At 55.1% G+C, this 13,008-nt stretch overlaps 1 protein-coding gene across 2 annotated transcripts in view; it reads left to right on the top strand.

Annotated features, from left to right (window-relative positions):
- The window catches only part of PDE2A (phosphodiesterase 2A), a 366,524-nt gene extending 359,393 nt beyond the window's left edge, over nt 1-7,131 (top strand). For both annotated transcript variants that reach the window (XM_073333785.2, XM_073333795.2), the window contains one exon: nt 711-7,131. In XM_073333785.2, coding sequence (XP_073189886.1) covers nt 711-939 — 229 coding nt within the window. In that variant the 3' untranslated portion in view covers nt 940-7,131. The remainder of the gene's footprint in view (nt 1-710) is intronic.
- Nucleotides 7,132-13,008: the final 5,877 nt, after the last annotated feature.

Consider the following 13,008-nt stretch of genomic DNA (forward strand, 5'->3'; position numbering starts at 1 on the left):
CACTCGCTCCCACCCCACATACACACACACCGCCCTGTGCAGCAGATCCTGTTTAACCAATCCTCCCCCCCCACACACACACGAATGCCCTGCCATCAGCTCCTGTTTAACCCCGAGGGAGGGCACGCTGCAATCCCTGGTACCCTCCAGTGGCAGGGGCTGCTTAGCTCCGGGACAGTCAGAGCCCGGCACAAGCCTCACTGGGCACTCTCTGGTGGGTGGTGTGTCTCCCCCATCTCCCCCCGACCCCCGGAACTGGGACTTCATCAGCACGCCCCACCCTAAGATAATGTCCAGCTGGAAGAGAAAAGCAGCGAGTTCAGGCCTAGAGGGGCCTCCCATGATCAGCTGCAGGCAGAACCAGCGAGAGTTGGTCTCCTCATGCCTAGAAGGGCCGGGAGCAGGCAGAGGCCAATCAGGGCCAAGCAGGCCAGATAAAAAGGGCTGGCTGGCGCTACTAGTGGCCAGATCTGGGTGAAGCCAAGAGTGGGAAGGCTGGCTCTCCCTGCCCCAGCCCAAGTTATCTGCCCTGGCCAGGGGCCTAACCCTGCCGGCGTTTGCCTCATGACGGGCTCATGTGTCTGGTGTGGACTGCCTAGTTTAGTGCCCATTTGTTTTCTCCGCCCCGGCCAGCCCCGGGGGCAGTTCACGGCCCCCGGGGCTATGGCTCGCTACCCCTCCTGCTGACGGGCATTCTCCTTGTCCCCCAGGCTGCTCCAGGACCTGTTCCCGAGAGCCACCGAGCTGTATGAGAGGGTGGCCAGCAACAGGGAGCAGTGGACCAAAGTGTCTCACAAATTCACCATCAGGGGCCTCCCCAGCAACAACTCGCTGGACTTCCTGGATGAGGAGTACGACCTGCAGGGGATGGACAGGGAGAGCGCCAAGATGAACGGCTGCCTGGACTCGGAGGGACACATGGAGACGGTGGCGCAATGAGGTTCTCCTCACTGCTGGGGGGGAGGGGGTGACAGATCGACAAACCCAGCGACTTTGTCCCTTTTCTCCTGGATCCAAAGGAAAGAGGGAGCTGGTTTTGATAAATCCTTATTTGTCCAGTGCGTTCTCTGCAGTCACGGTCCCCCCCAGGCCGTGCCTAGCCCCGCGGGTGAGACGGCGGCTCTGATTCACACCTGTTCAGGACACTCACCCACGTGCTCTTTTGGATGCCGGGGGGCGGGCGTTATTCCTTGGACTCCTTTTGCTGTACATTGAAATGAACCGCACTTCCCTCATCCCCTTCTGTACGGGGACCATCGCTTTTCAATGGCTCCAGGGCTCGGTGTCTGCGCTGGGAACAGAAAGGGGTTCGCCAGGACCAGGGAGAGTGTGTGCTTTGAGAAGGCCTGAGGCTGCCCTTCTCCTCTGAGCACGGCTGCCCTCACTTCCCAGACCAGGGTCTCATGCTTCACGCCCTCCTGAGAGCTGAACTTCACGGGCTGACCGACATGGAGGACTTTCGCCGCTGGCTGCTTCAGGGTGGGGGGAGAGGTTTTCCTGCAGGCTGATCTGCAAACCCTGGCTGTTGAATGGGGAGTTACATGGCCCGTGAGGCTGGGACAGGGGAGAGCTGTGCAGGCAGGCAGGGACGGAAAGGAGAGGGGGCCAGTCGCCAAGAAGAGCGGAAATGTTCCCGAGGGTTGCAGAGACGAATGGCCGGGAGAAATCACGTGTGGCGCGTCCTCGTGAACGTACCTGTGGGCGCGGAGCAGTAGGGCCGTAGAACCGGGTCTTTGCTCCGGGGATGTCTGGCTGAGAGCACGATGTGTTTTTCTGACCTCCAGGCAGTCAGGCATGACAGGTCCCGTACTTCCAAGCACAGGCTCACGGCTGCTCTCCTCCCAATGACAGCCTCCCTGCTCTCGGATCCAGGGCCAGCCGCCTCCTGCTGTCTCGCAGTGGTGGAGGGCAGAGGAAGGGTGTTTAGATCCAGAGAGGAGCACAAAGCCGTCCGACAGGGAAACCTGTCCTGAGGGGACACTGCAGGAGAGGAGAGACTGGAGTCTGCAGGCCATAAAACGCCCCTGATCCATGCACATGCCTCTAACTGCTGAGCAGAAACGCCTGCGCATGATCACTGCCAGCTTGTGATCTCAGAAGGGGGCATCTGCGGGGCCAGAGCCACGCCCGGTGTAAGCAGACGCACATCCAGTGACGTCAGCACAGAGCACTTTCCCCTTCGCCCACATCTTGGCCCATCACTGCCTTTGTAATTGAAACCTGCCCTTTGGAGGCTTTAGCAGAGAAGGTCCCGGTACCCAGGTGTGCCCTGCAGATACCCAGCCGAGCCAGCAGCCGACCACGCAGACGTGCCCCGGCTGCCCTTGATGGGGCGTGCCGGTTCCAGAAGGCATCTGCCAAGCAGTGTCTCCCTGAGCAGTGGTGTTCCCTGAGCAATGGCGCAGAGCCGGAGCGCAGGGAGCCAGATAGCACTCTGCACCCTTCACCAGATGCACGGGCCGCCTGTACCTTGTCTAGCGGGGCCAGCACGGAGGTTATTTAGAGGCCTAGGTTGGACACAGAATCCGGAGGGCATGTGTCACACACGCCGTCTGAAATGTGCCGGGGGCAGCATTTCCTGTGGACGCTGGCGGGGTTTTAAGCCTCCTTCAGGCCTTTTATTGACCCGCTCACCGGTCTCTTTTCTGCTGCACCCGCTGTGTTAGTGGCCTGGGGCCGACGGGTCTAAGTGACTCGGGGGATGGCAGGACTGCAGCAGGGAGAGAAACGCGCCAGCCACCGAGCGTACAGCTTGCTAGCTACGTACCCGCGTGTCGCACTCACAGACCCTAACCTGGCGCTTTCCCCGCTATATGCCTTGAATTCCGACTGACTCCACGGACTGCGTAAGGTCTCGGGCCCGTGAGTGGCAGAGCTGCAGCAAAGCGTTCAGGTGGTCGCCAGGAAAGCAGGAAATACGGACTTTCTTCCCAAGGCCGGTACTGTAGTGTTGTGGCCAGCCCGTCCCAGCTGCCCGTGGACTCTGAGGAACAAATCATCTGCTGAGCAAATGATCGTCACGGGGGCGAGGTGTCCCAGCCTTCAGGGAAACAGACGATAGAGGGGGCAGAGCCCTGTCTCCTGCATGGCCTGGTCCCACTGGTCCCACGTTCTCACTCAAGAGGACATCTGGTGCTGAAGCACTTGCCGGTTTCGTTTGCTATTGATCAGAGGACAGGCCTGCTGGTGGAGTCCGTGTGGGCCTTTAAATCCTTTCCCACGTCATCTTCCCCTGCCAATCGCAGCAGTCACTAGTGTACATAGGCCTGGGTGCTGTTCCTCCTTCTTGGGAAGACACTGAACGGCCTGGGCTGGATTCCTGGCCCCACTGAAATCAGTGGGTTTGTGCCATTGACTTCAGTAGGGCCAGGATTTCGCCCCGGCTGTTCCCCCCAGGATATCACTCCGCGCAGAGGCCAGTCTGCTGCTTTCTCACTTGTCTTCTGCATGCTCAACTTGATTCTTTCTCACAAGGGGCATTAGCATGGGAACAGGGTCTGGGATCTCCACGGCCAGGGGCTCCTTGGTCTCCCAGCTGACGGCGTAAACAGCTCTGTGCGGTGATGACATAATTCCCACCACTGGCGGTGCTCGAGGGCCATCAGCAGAGGGTGAGGAACCCAGATGAAGACCAAGAAGCAGGAGCAGAAGGACTGTGGCATCCACGGTTGAGGATTACATCTCGCCTTTGTCGTGAGCTGGATTTGATGGATGGATGGGACTTCCTCTCTCTAACCCCTGTACGAGAGATGGCCCAAAGCTAAACACCCTACACTGAAGAGCCCCAACCTTTCGGAAAGTTTAGAGCCAGATCTGGGCTTATGGGTTGGCCCCATCGAGTTGAAACAGTCCAGAGCCCCGATCCAAGGTCTCCCTCAGCTCTGCCTTTTTTGGCCTAGGCCCCTAACCCCTAACCCTAACCCCTGCTCCACGCAGTCCTCCAGATAAAGAGAGGAATGGGAGCTACAGGAGAGCGCCACCATCTAGAGGCAGAAGAGTCTCCAAAGAGAATGTGGCCAGGTGGTGTCAGCTGGTCTTGTGTCGTTTTTTGTAGCAAGTCCAGAGAACCCAGGCTCTTCCCCAATAACGGATACTGCAAAACATGGAGGTAGGCTAGCGTGGCCCTGGGGTCCCCGACACTGCAAACTGCATTGATCACAATGAACCAAGTGTGGCTGTCCCTAGGGGGTGAAATTCACCCTGTGCAGAGTGCTGGTGTAACACCGACAGACCCCGGTTGTCGGCAGATGGGATCAAACCTGGGGCCTCTGGAGCTTAGTGCATGAGACTGTCCCACGTGAGCTAAAAGCCGCCTGGCTCTTAGCTAAGGCTGCAGCAGACTCATTAATCTCTAAGTGGTCTGGGTGTCGCTGGGGGGGACAGAACACCACACCCAGGAGGTGTGTGGGTTACACTGGCACAAGTCCCAGCTAAACCCTATTTCGAAGGCACAAGCAGGCCACAGGGGCGTATTTCACAACAACTGGTCCCTTTGCTTTGCTAAAGCAGCACCTTCTGAAATAGCGAGCCTGGCGAACCTCCACCAAAGCCATCTGACGCCGACCTGGCGGCAGGAGTCTTCGCATACTGGCTGTGGGGTGTCAGCACGGGGGTGGAGTTACATAAATGTTTGGTGGAGGAGGAGGATGATGGCCTTACCCAATACTCACTGCTGAGTGTCTCAAGAGCGTTGACTGGCCTGTGTTACGTGGGGGCTCAGACTCTGTGGTGACAATGGTCCGATCTGGCCTTAAAACCTACGGCTGAGGAGCGGTAGGAGCTGCCGGGTGTGTTTAATCTCCGGGCACGGCTACACGTGCAGCGGTAGAGCGCTGTGAGTTAAACCCGCCTTCGTAGGGCGCAGTAGGGAAAGCGCTGCAGTCTGTCCACACTGACAGCTGCAAGCGCACTGGCCCGGCCACATTTGTGGCACTTGCCGTGGCATTGGGAGCGGTGCACGATGGGCAGCTATCCCATCGAACACCTCTTCCCATTCTGGCGCTGTGGCTTGTGGGAAGGGGGCGGGGCATTCTGGGTCCTGTCCCAACGCCCTGTGATGCATCGGTTCGCATCCCACCATTCCCTTTGCTTCGGTCCACATTGCACGCCATCTTTCAACGTTTTTTGTACTGCGCGCTCTGTCTTCCCTTTCGGTCTGCGGGAATGGAGCCCGAACTGCTGAGGAGAATTTTCAGTGCTGTAAAGCGGGGGAAATCCCAGTCAGAAGCACATCGGGCCGGTAAATACCCATGCTGGTAAACACAGCAGCTGAGGCTTAGAGTCCTGGAGACCATGCTGCAGGTTTCTATCCCAGAGCAGCGCTCAGCATGGGGAAAAAGAGGGAGCTGGTGTTTAGGGCAGCAGATTGTGTCCTAAATGAGGATGCTATTCCTGGCTTTGCCACTGACTTACTGCGCGACTTCAGGCAAATCACTTTCTCTCTCCCCGTGCCTCAGTTTCCCCATCAATGACTCTCTTATCTCACAGGAGCTGCTCTGAGGCTGGAACCATTATTCAGGCTTTGAGAGCCTCGAATGGAAAGGGCTACCAAAGTGCATCAGTGTAATCAGCAGCTGGACTATTTACCTGGGGAGGAAGGGCAGGGTTGTCTGGATCCTGTGGGTGGATGAGCACTGCAGTGTGTAAATGTAGGAACATCTGGTCTTCAGCGACATGCAGTACACATGGGTGTCATCCCTACCTGCTCTGCGCACCATCCAGCGACCAGACATTGGCTCATGCTGTGGGTATGAATTTCTTGTGGATTTGGGCTACATACAGGTTTTCCTCGGGGTCTTTTTTTAATTGTATGTTTCTTTGAATATATGTCGTGTGTGCTGATGTATGTGGGGAACAGTGGGAGACTCTGAAGACAAGGATGCTAACCGAAAACATGTATTCATTTGCCTTACCTATTCAGAGTTGCCTTTAGAAAGATGCTTTGTATAAAATACTTGGTAGGACCTTGCGTAGTTACTAAATGTGAATGTTGGCTGATAGCTTTGTATAGGAGTACGTCTATTTCTTTCTACCACAATCCCTCTTAGAACAACTGTAAGTATTTGCAGAGGGGAAGATAGCAAAGAAATTGAAAAAAAAACAAACAAACCCCTAAAGGCAAAAAAACCTCCCAACCCTGAAAACAAAGCTTACTCTGATTGTTACGCTCCATTCGATTTTATCGGGCAGTGCTTGTAATTAATTTGTAACCACCACATTGTATTATAGCCATTGTTTGGGAATGGGAAATTATTTATCGACACTCCATCTTCCGCTGCGTGAAGAGCAAAGTTGACGGCGTACGTAAACTTGCGGTAACGTGGTTTTAATGATAGTTTCTAAGGGTCTGACTTATCCATTGGTGGCATGCTGAAAAAGGGCGCATAACATGGGGCGGGGGAATCAGTGGTCAAATCTATCCCTTTTTTCTCCACTGGAGATGTGTAAATAAAAACAGAGGGTGAAATTCACCCCTGTGTAAGGCCTGTGCATAACGAAGCACTAGGACTTAGGGGGTGCATAGAACTTGTGCTGGCCTGATTTCCCCCTTGGAGAATGCCACCACTGCTAGCTTACCTGCGGACATCAGCGCTTTTCCCCCGCAGCCTGGTCCTTTTCTATTCGGACACTTTCCTGCAAATGAAGCAAGAGCTGGGACCCGGGCCAGGTGCTCCCTTCCTTCCGCTCACTTGCGAGCACAAAAGAGCGAAGGGGAAGGGGGGGGGGGTGTCACAGACGCACCAACATCCACACCTCGCTGCGTAGTTGCCACTCGGATTCCCCTGGCGCTGTATAAAAGCGGAGGCAACAAACCAAACCAAAATGTGAAGTGGCTGCTTCCAAGCTGTGGCTGTGTTTTGCACCCTTGCTGGTTTTAATGTTGCTTTGTATGTAAGTGTGGTTCTTTTTCTCTCTCTCCCTTGTACATAGCCACCTGTAGATACTGTAAAGCCCGGCCGGTTTGTAGGGGATCTCTTACCTAGCGTGTGTGTGTGTGTGAAATATTTTCCAGCTTTTCTGTCTTCTTATTACATTGGTTGTTCTGGGGTTTCATTTTGTTTTTCTCCCTTAAATAGTTGTGAAGGGGAAAAAAATGGGGAATTTTTTTCCTAATAAATTTCATACGCCGATCTCCAGTGTCTGCTTTTTATTCTGCGTGGGGACCAAGTGGCTGATCGCAAGGCACATGGCTGGCTGGTTTGATGTGTCGGGTCTCAGCTAAACAGGAGCTGGCCTGTTTCAGTTCTGGGGGGCAGGGTCCCAAGTGGTGTTGGTTATACAATAGGTGGGGCTCTTCCCTCTCAGTCAGCAGACCTGACTGATGATGGTGTTAGTAGGGTGACCAGATAGCAAGGGACGGGGGATGGAGTGGGTAATAGGCGCCTATATAAGAAAAAGTCCCAAAAAACAGGACTGTCCCTTTAAAAACGGGACATCTGGTCACTCTAGGTGTTAGGGGATAGCTGCCCAGAGGCTACAGAGGTTTCAAAAAGTCCACTCCAGTCTTCACCGATGTCTCCAAGGCAGTTTAAGGCATAGTATTGGGAGTCTCAAAAAGAAAAGGAGGACTTGTGGCACCTTAGAGACTATTTATTTTGAACCAATAAATTTGAACATGAGCTTTCGCACGAAAGCTCATGCTCAAATAAATTGGTTAGTCTCTAAGGTGCCACAAGTACTCCTTTTCTTTTTGCAAATACAGACTAACACGGCTGCTACTCTGAAACCTATTGGGAGTCTGTCATGTTACTTGGTAATGGAAATGCTGACAGAGTCTATGTCTCCTAGACTCGTAAACTTTAAGGCCAGAAGGGACCATCATGATCATCTAATCTGACCTCCTGCACTTTGCAGGCTCACCCACCCTTTCCTGGAACAGACCCCGAACCTCTGGCTCAGGCACTGACGACCTCAAATCATGATTTAAAGACTTTGAGTTACAGAGAATCCACCATTTACACTAGTTTAAACCTGCAAGTGACCCGTGCCCCGTGCTGCAGAGGAAGGCAAAACCCCACCAGGGTCTCTACTCATCTGACTGGGGGGAAATTCGCTCCTGACCCCAGATATGGGGATCAATTAGACCCTGAGCGTGTAGGTGAGACCCACCACCCAGACCCTGGGAGAGAATTCTCTGTAGTAACTCAGCGCCCTCCCCACCTAGTATTACAGGCCATTAGAAGTTTAGCAACCAGTGCGACTGGACAAGCTTAGTATGTCTGAAAATCAGGCCAACACTACAAACCGTTCTGAGCCAGCTGGTGTACATGTGTGTCGCTGTCCTCTACAGATGAAATCAGTGCTGCTCAACTAGGTGTCATAGACCCTATGCTACCCTTAGCAAAAGGAGATTTTCCTTTCTGTCATGTGGTAGGCTCCTGTCCTTTCAGAGCAGGAAGCTCTGAATGCTATCCCTGCTCTCACACTAGGGCGAAATAGCCAGCTGGAGCGGTAGATCCGTACCTCTGAAGGTACTGGCCCTTCTGAGAATAACCTTAGCAGGAATAAGAAAAGGAGGACTTGTGGCACCTTAGAGACTAACCAATTTATTTGAGCATGAGCTTTCGTGAGCTACAGCTCACTTCATCGGATGCATACTGTGGAAACTGCAGAAGACATTATATACACAGAGACCATGAAACAATACCTCCTCCCACCCCCCTCTCCTGTTGGTAATAGCTTATCTAAAGTGATCATCAAGTTGGGCCATTTCCAGCACAAATCCAGGTTTTCTCACCCTCCGCCCCCCCCCCCCCAACAAACTCACTCTCCTGCTGGTAATAGCCCATCCAAAGTGACCACTCTCTTTAAAATGCATATGAAAATCAAGGTGGGCCATTTCCAGCACAAATACAGGTTTTCTCACCCCCCCACCCCCCTTTTACCAGCAGGAGAGTGAGTTTGTGGGGGGGGGGGGGGGGCGGAGGGTGAGAAAACCTGGATTTGTGCTGGAAATGGCCCAACTTGATGATCACTTTAGATAAGCTATTACCAACAGGAGAGGGGGGTGGGAGGAGGTATTGTTTCATGGTCTCTGTGTATATAATGTCTTCTGCAGTTTCCACAGTGTGCATCCGATGAAGTGAGCTGTAGCTCACGAAAGCTTATGCTCAAATAAATTGGTTAGTCTCTAAGGTGCCACAAGTCCTCCTTTTCTTTTTGCGAATACAGACTAACCCGGCTGTTACTCTGAAACTTAGCAGGAATGGCGTGGATGCAAACTCATACGGCAGCAGAGAGACACTGAATGGCCAAGCGATGAGCAGAGCTTCCAGCTGTTCAGAATCCCCCCACACATTGTACAGACAGTGGGATCCTACCGATTCTTTCGTGGAACGATGCAGGGGCCAAATCTGTCCCTGGCTCACGGCGTCCCCAGGTGATATCCTGGGTCTAACAGTAACGGTGTCTTGTCTTCTCAATACTTAAACACTTGTTAAGCCTCTGCTCTTTCGTCTTCCCGGAGTGTCTCGTTTGCTCAGCTTCGTGCTGGAGGCAAGTGAGTGTTTCTAAAGTTACTTTTAACACATTATGTAAGGTAAAACAAAAGAAGGAGGCATGCCCTTGGGCCCAGGTTAGGAGTGAGGTCCCCTAGGGGGCAGTGGTAGCAGACACACAATAGCCGGTCCATTCAGGCTCCCAGCTGGGCTGCTCAGAGGAGGCTGCATCGGGGGTGAGTGAGCCAGAAACCGGGGTGCATGGAGGATCGGGGGAAGCAGGCCCAATCTGGCCGGAAGGGCGGTGGGGAACAACTGCCCTGGCCCTGTCAGTTGGGGCTCTCTGGTGATGGCTTCCTGCCCGGAAGAGGAGACCAGGGCCTCCCCACCCCCAGACATATGCACACACCTTACCCTGGCTGGCAGCGCTGGGCTCTTTCGAACTGACACCCGCAGCTAGAGATGACTAATCATGAGCTAAGCCGGCGCCCGCCTCCGCTCTCTGAGGCTGCCCGGCGGTGTCAGGGGGCCAGTCTCGTCCTACCCTCTCTTCCCCCACCTCCCCTCTCGGGCAACTCAGTTTCCTGACGTCCCGGAGGGGAGACGGGGCTGAGAAACCCCACGAACGCCACGCGAGTGCGGGCGAGTCTCTGTCCCAGCAGCACAGGGCAGCTGCCCCGTTTTGCTCCCCGGAGGGGTGGGTCCCAGCCTCTGGGGCAGGGACCTGGGCCTTCTGCCCCCCCGATGTCTCTGGCTCCCGCACCAAAGCAGGAGCAGCTCGTCCAGCCCCTGGGCCCAGCAGCAGCCAAGTCAATAAACCCCATCCAACAGTGAGCCCTTGAGGGGGGCAGGCTGTGGCCAAGCCCCCCCACTGCCCCCCAGGAGGGGTGTGAGTGGTGGGGTCAGCGAGGGGGTTGTGGGGCGCCGGAGCCCCAGCACGTGCTCAAAACAAGGCCTGTTTGCTCAGCAACGCTTGCCCTCGAAAGTCTCTCTGTGGAGTCCCAGAAGCAGACAGAACAGGACGGGGAACACCTGGCCTCTGACATGGGGAGCAACCCCCATCTCCAGGGAGCGCCCAGGGCAGGCTGGGGCCAGCAAGGAGCCATATAGAGACGCCCCAAGGAGAAGGAGTCACACCCCAGCAACACAGCACCCTTGCTGGGGGGGGGGGGGGGGGGATGGACAAGGAAGGAAGAAACACACTCAGTCTTGCCCCCCGAATCCCTGAAGAGACTCAGCCCATTGGCGGGGGGGGGGGGTTCAGTTCACAGGGATGACGGAAATATCCTCAGCTGCCTGCTGGCCCCTGGGTGATGCCCCTTGGCCTGCATGGCTCACCGGTCTGCAGGGCTGGGCTGGGCCCATTAGGGGAGCCACTGGGGTTAGAGTCGGGGGGTTCCTCTTTGTTTACACAGGCCTGGCTCCCTGACCACCACACGCAGCGGTTTAGCCAGAGGCTGCTCTAGGCATCAGCAAGTGGGGCAGTCGGCAGAGATGCGTCAAGTCGGGGTGTAACGTACCCCCGCACTAGCTGGGGTGTGATGTACCCCAACAGGAGCCTGCCCTGCACTAGCTGGGGTGTGATGTACTCCTGCACTAGCCTGTCCCACACTCCTGGGGTGTGACGTACCCCCCCATTAACTAAGGTGTGACGTACCCCTGCATTAGGTGGGTGTGATGTACCCCCGTACTAGCCTGCCCAGCACTTGCTGCGGTGTGACATACCCCCCCGCTAGCGTAGGTGTGATGTACCCCCACACGAACGGAGGTATGCTGGACCCCGCACTAGTCTGCCCGGACTCCTAGAGTGTGACATACCCCCACACTAGCCGGTCGCAGTGCAGGCTAATGGTCTTTAGCTGTTCCTGAATGCGCCTTGCTCTCGTCCTCTGTGAAACGGGCTGAGAGCGAAGCACACTAAGATCCCTGGTGAGGCGGGTCAGCAGGGTGCCTGATCGACGAGCGCCCTAACACACACCAAGGCTTGGGCTCAGACCATGACGCTGGAGGGCCCAGCCCAGCGGGTGCTACTTGGGGGAGCCCTGAGCATGGCCTACCCGCCAGCAGCCTCTCCCCGGACATGGGCCACCCAGGACAGGCAGTGACCAGGTAAATAGCATCCCCTGCCCCCCATCTGCCCCTCTGTGCCCCCATGTCCTACCCCCACCCCAGCTGCCCCTGCCCAGGCCCCCCAAGGGCCTGCCACCATCTCCCCCTCCCCCCCATGTCATAGCCCATCTGCCACTAAGAGTCCTGCCTCCTAGCTATCTCCCACCTTATCTGTCCCCCTCCCCAGCCCTCCTACCCCACAGGTGCTCCTCACTGTGTCCTGTCCCCCAACCCCATCTGCCCTAGGCTCTGCTTCCTGTCCCCTCTTTTCCTAGCTCCCCACCTCAGCTGTATCCTGAACTCCCCCAGGTCCTGGCCCCAGTCCCCACTCTGTGTCCGGACTCCAGCCCCCCACTATTATCCCCACATTGTTGCATGGCCCAGACTCAGGCTAGGGACCTCCCAGCCTGGTGCTGCTCCCCCTGCTCCCTAAGGTGCCATTCAGATTGACACCCAGAGGGGTTCACTTAGGATGGGGGGGCAGAGCCCAATGGGGGGGGGCAGTGGACCCCCACACAGAGTCCCAGCACATGGTGCTGTTAGGGGCAGGGTGGATTGGTTTAAATCAAGGCTATTTAAATCACCAAGTGGAAAGCCTCAATCATTGATCGTAATCAACTTTTCCCATTTGTACTTCAGTTCTTTTCTAAAGAAAGGTGCATTCTCATTGGCTGATATCACTGGTAAAGCATGTTGGTTTACAATGAAAAAGAGCCTTTACGCTGGATTTGGATGTTCCACTCCCATGGTTATGGGGTCAGAGCAAATGGTGGGGATTATGGAACCGAAATCTAAACAGGCAGAAATACCCCTGGTCATATCTAGTCAACATCATCACCCAATCTGACCCTTACCCTACACCACAGACAGCGGACCTGCTAGATCTACCGGGGAAGCAAAATTCATTAGCACTCTGGATTGGACTCGCAGATATTGGCAAATTCCTTTAGATTCTGATGCCCAGGAAGTCAGCTTCTGTAGTGGAATCTGGCCGATCTGAGTTTAAGGTTATGCCCTTTGGATTAATTAGTGCAGGGCTACCTTTCAGAGGCTTGTCAGTGAGGTACTGCAGGGCTTACAGGTCTTCGCCAGGGCCTATGTACACGACTTGGCTATTTTTAGTGATCCCTGGAAGACCACCTGAGCCACATGGGAATGGTATTGCAGAGGCTTAGAGAAGCCAGCCTCACTGTCACGGTGTCCAAAGGCAAGATGGGGGCCGGGGAGGTACCTGATTGAGGACACAAGGTGGTGCAGTGGGTTTGTTCACACTGAGTCTTTAAGAAGCCGTTCAAAATTGGTCTGTTGCACAAACCAAGAAGCAGATCCAATCCTTTATTGGTCTGGTCAGCTATTACTGGAGGTTTGTAAAGGGAGTTAATGAAATTGTGCCCCCATAACAAACCTTACAAAAAAGGGGAAGCCAGACTGTGTGATGCAGACTGAGGCCTGGGAGGAAGGC

The sequence above is a fragment of the Lepidochelys kempii genome, chromosome 1 (genome assembly GCF_965140285.1).
Source record: "Lepidochelys kempii isolate rLepKem1 chromosome 1, rLepKem1.hap1, whole genome shotgun sequence".
NCBI classification, from domain to species: Eukaryota; Metazoa; Chordata; order Testudines; family Cheloniidae; genus Lepidochelys; species Lepidochelys kempii.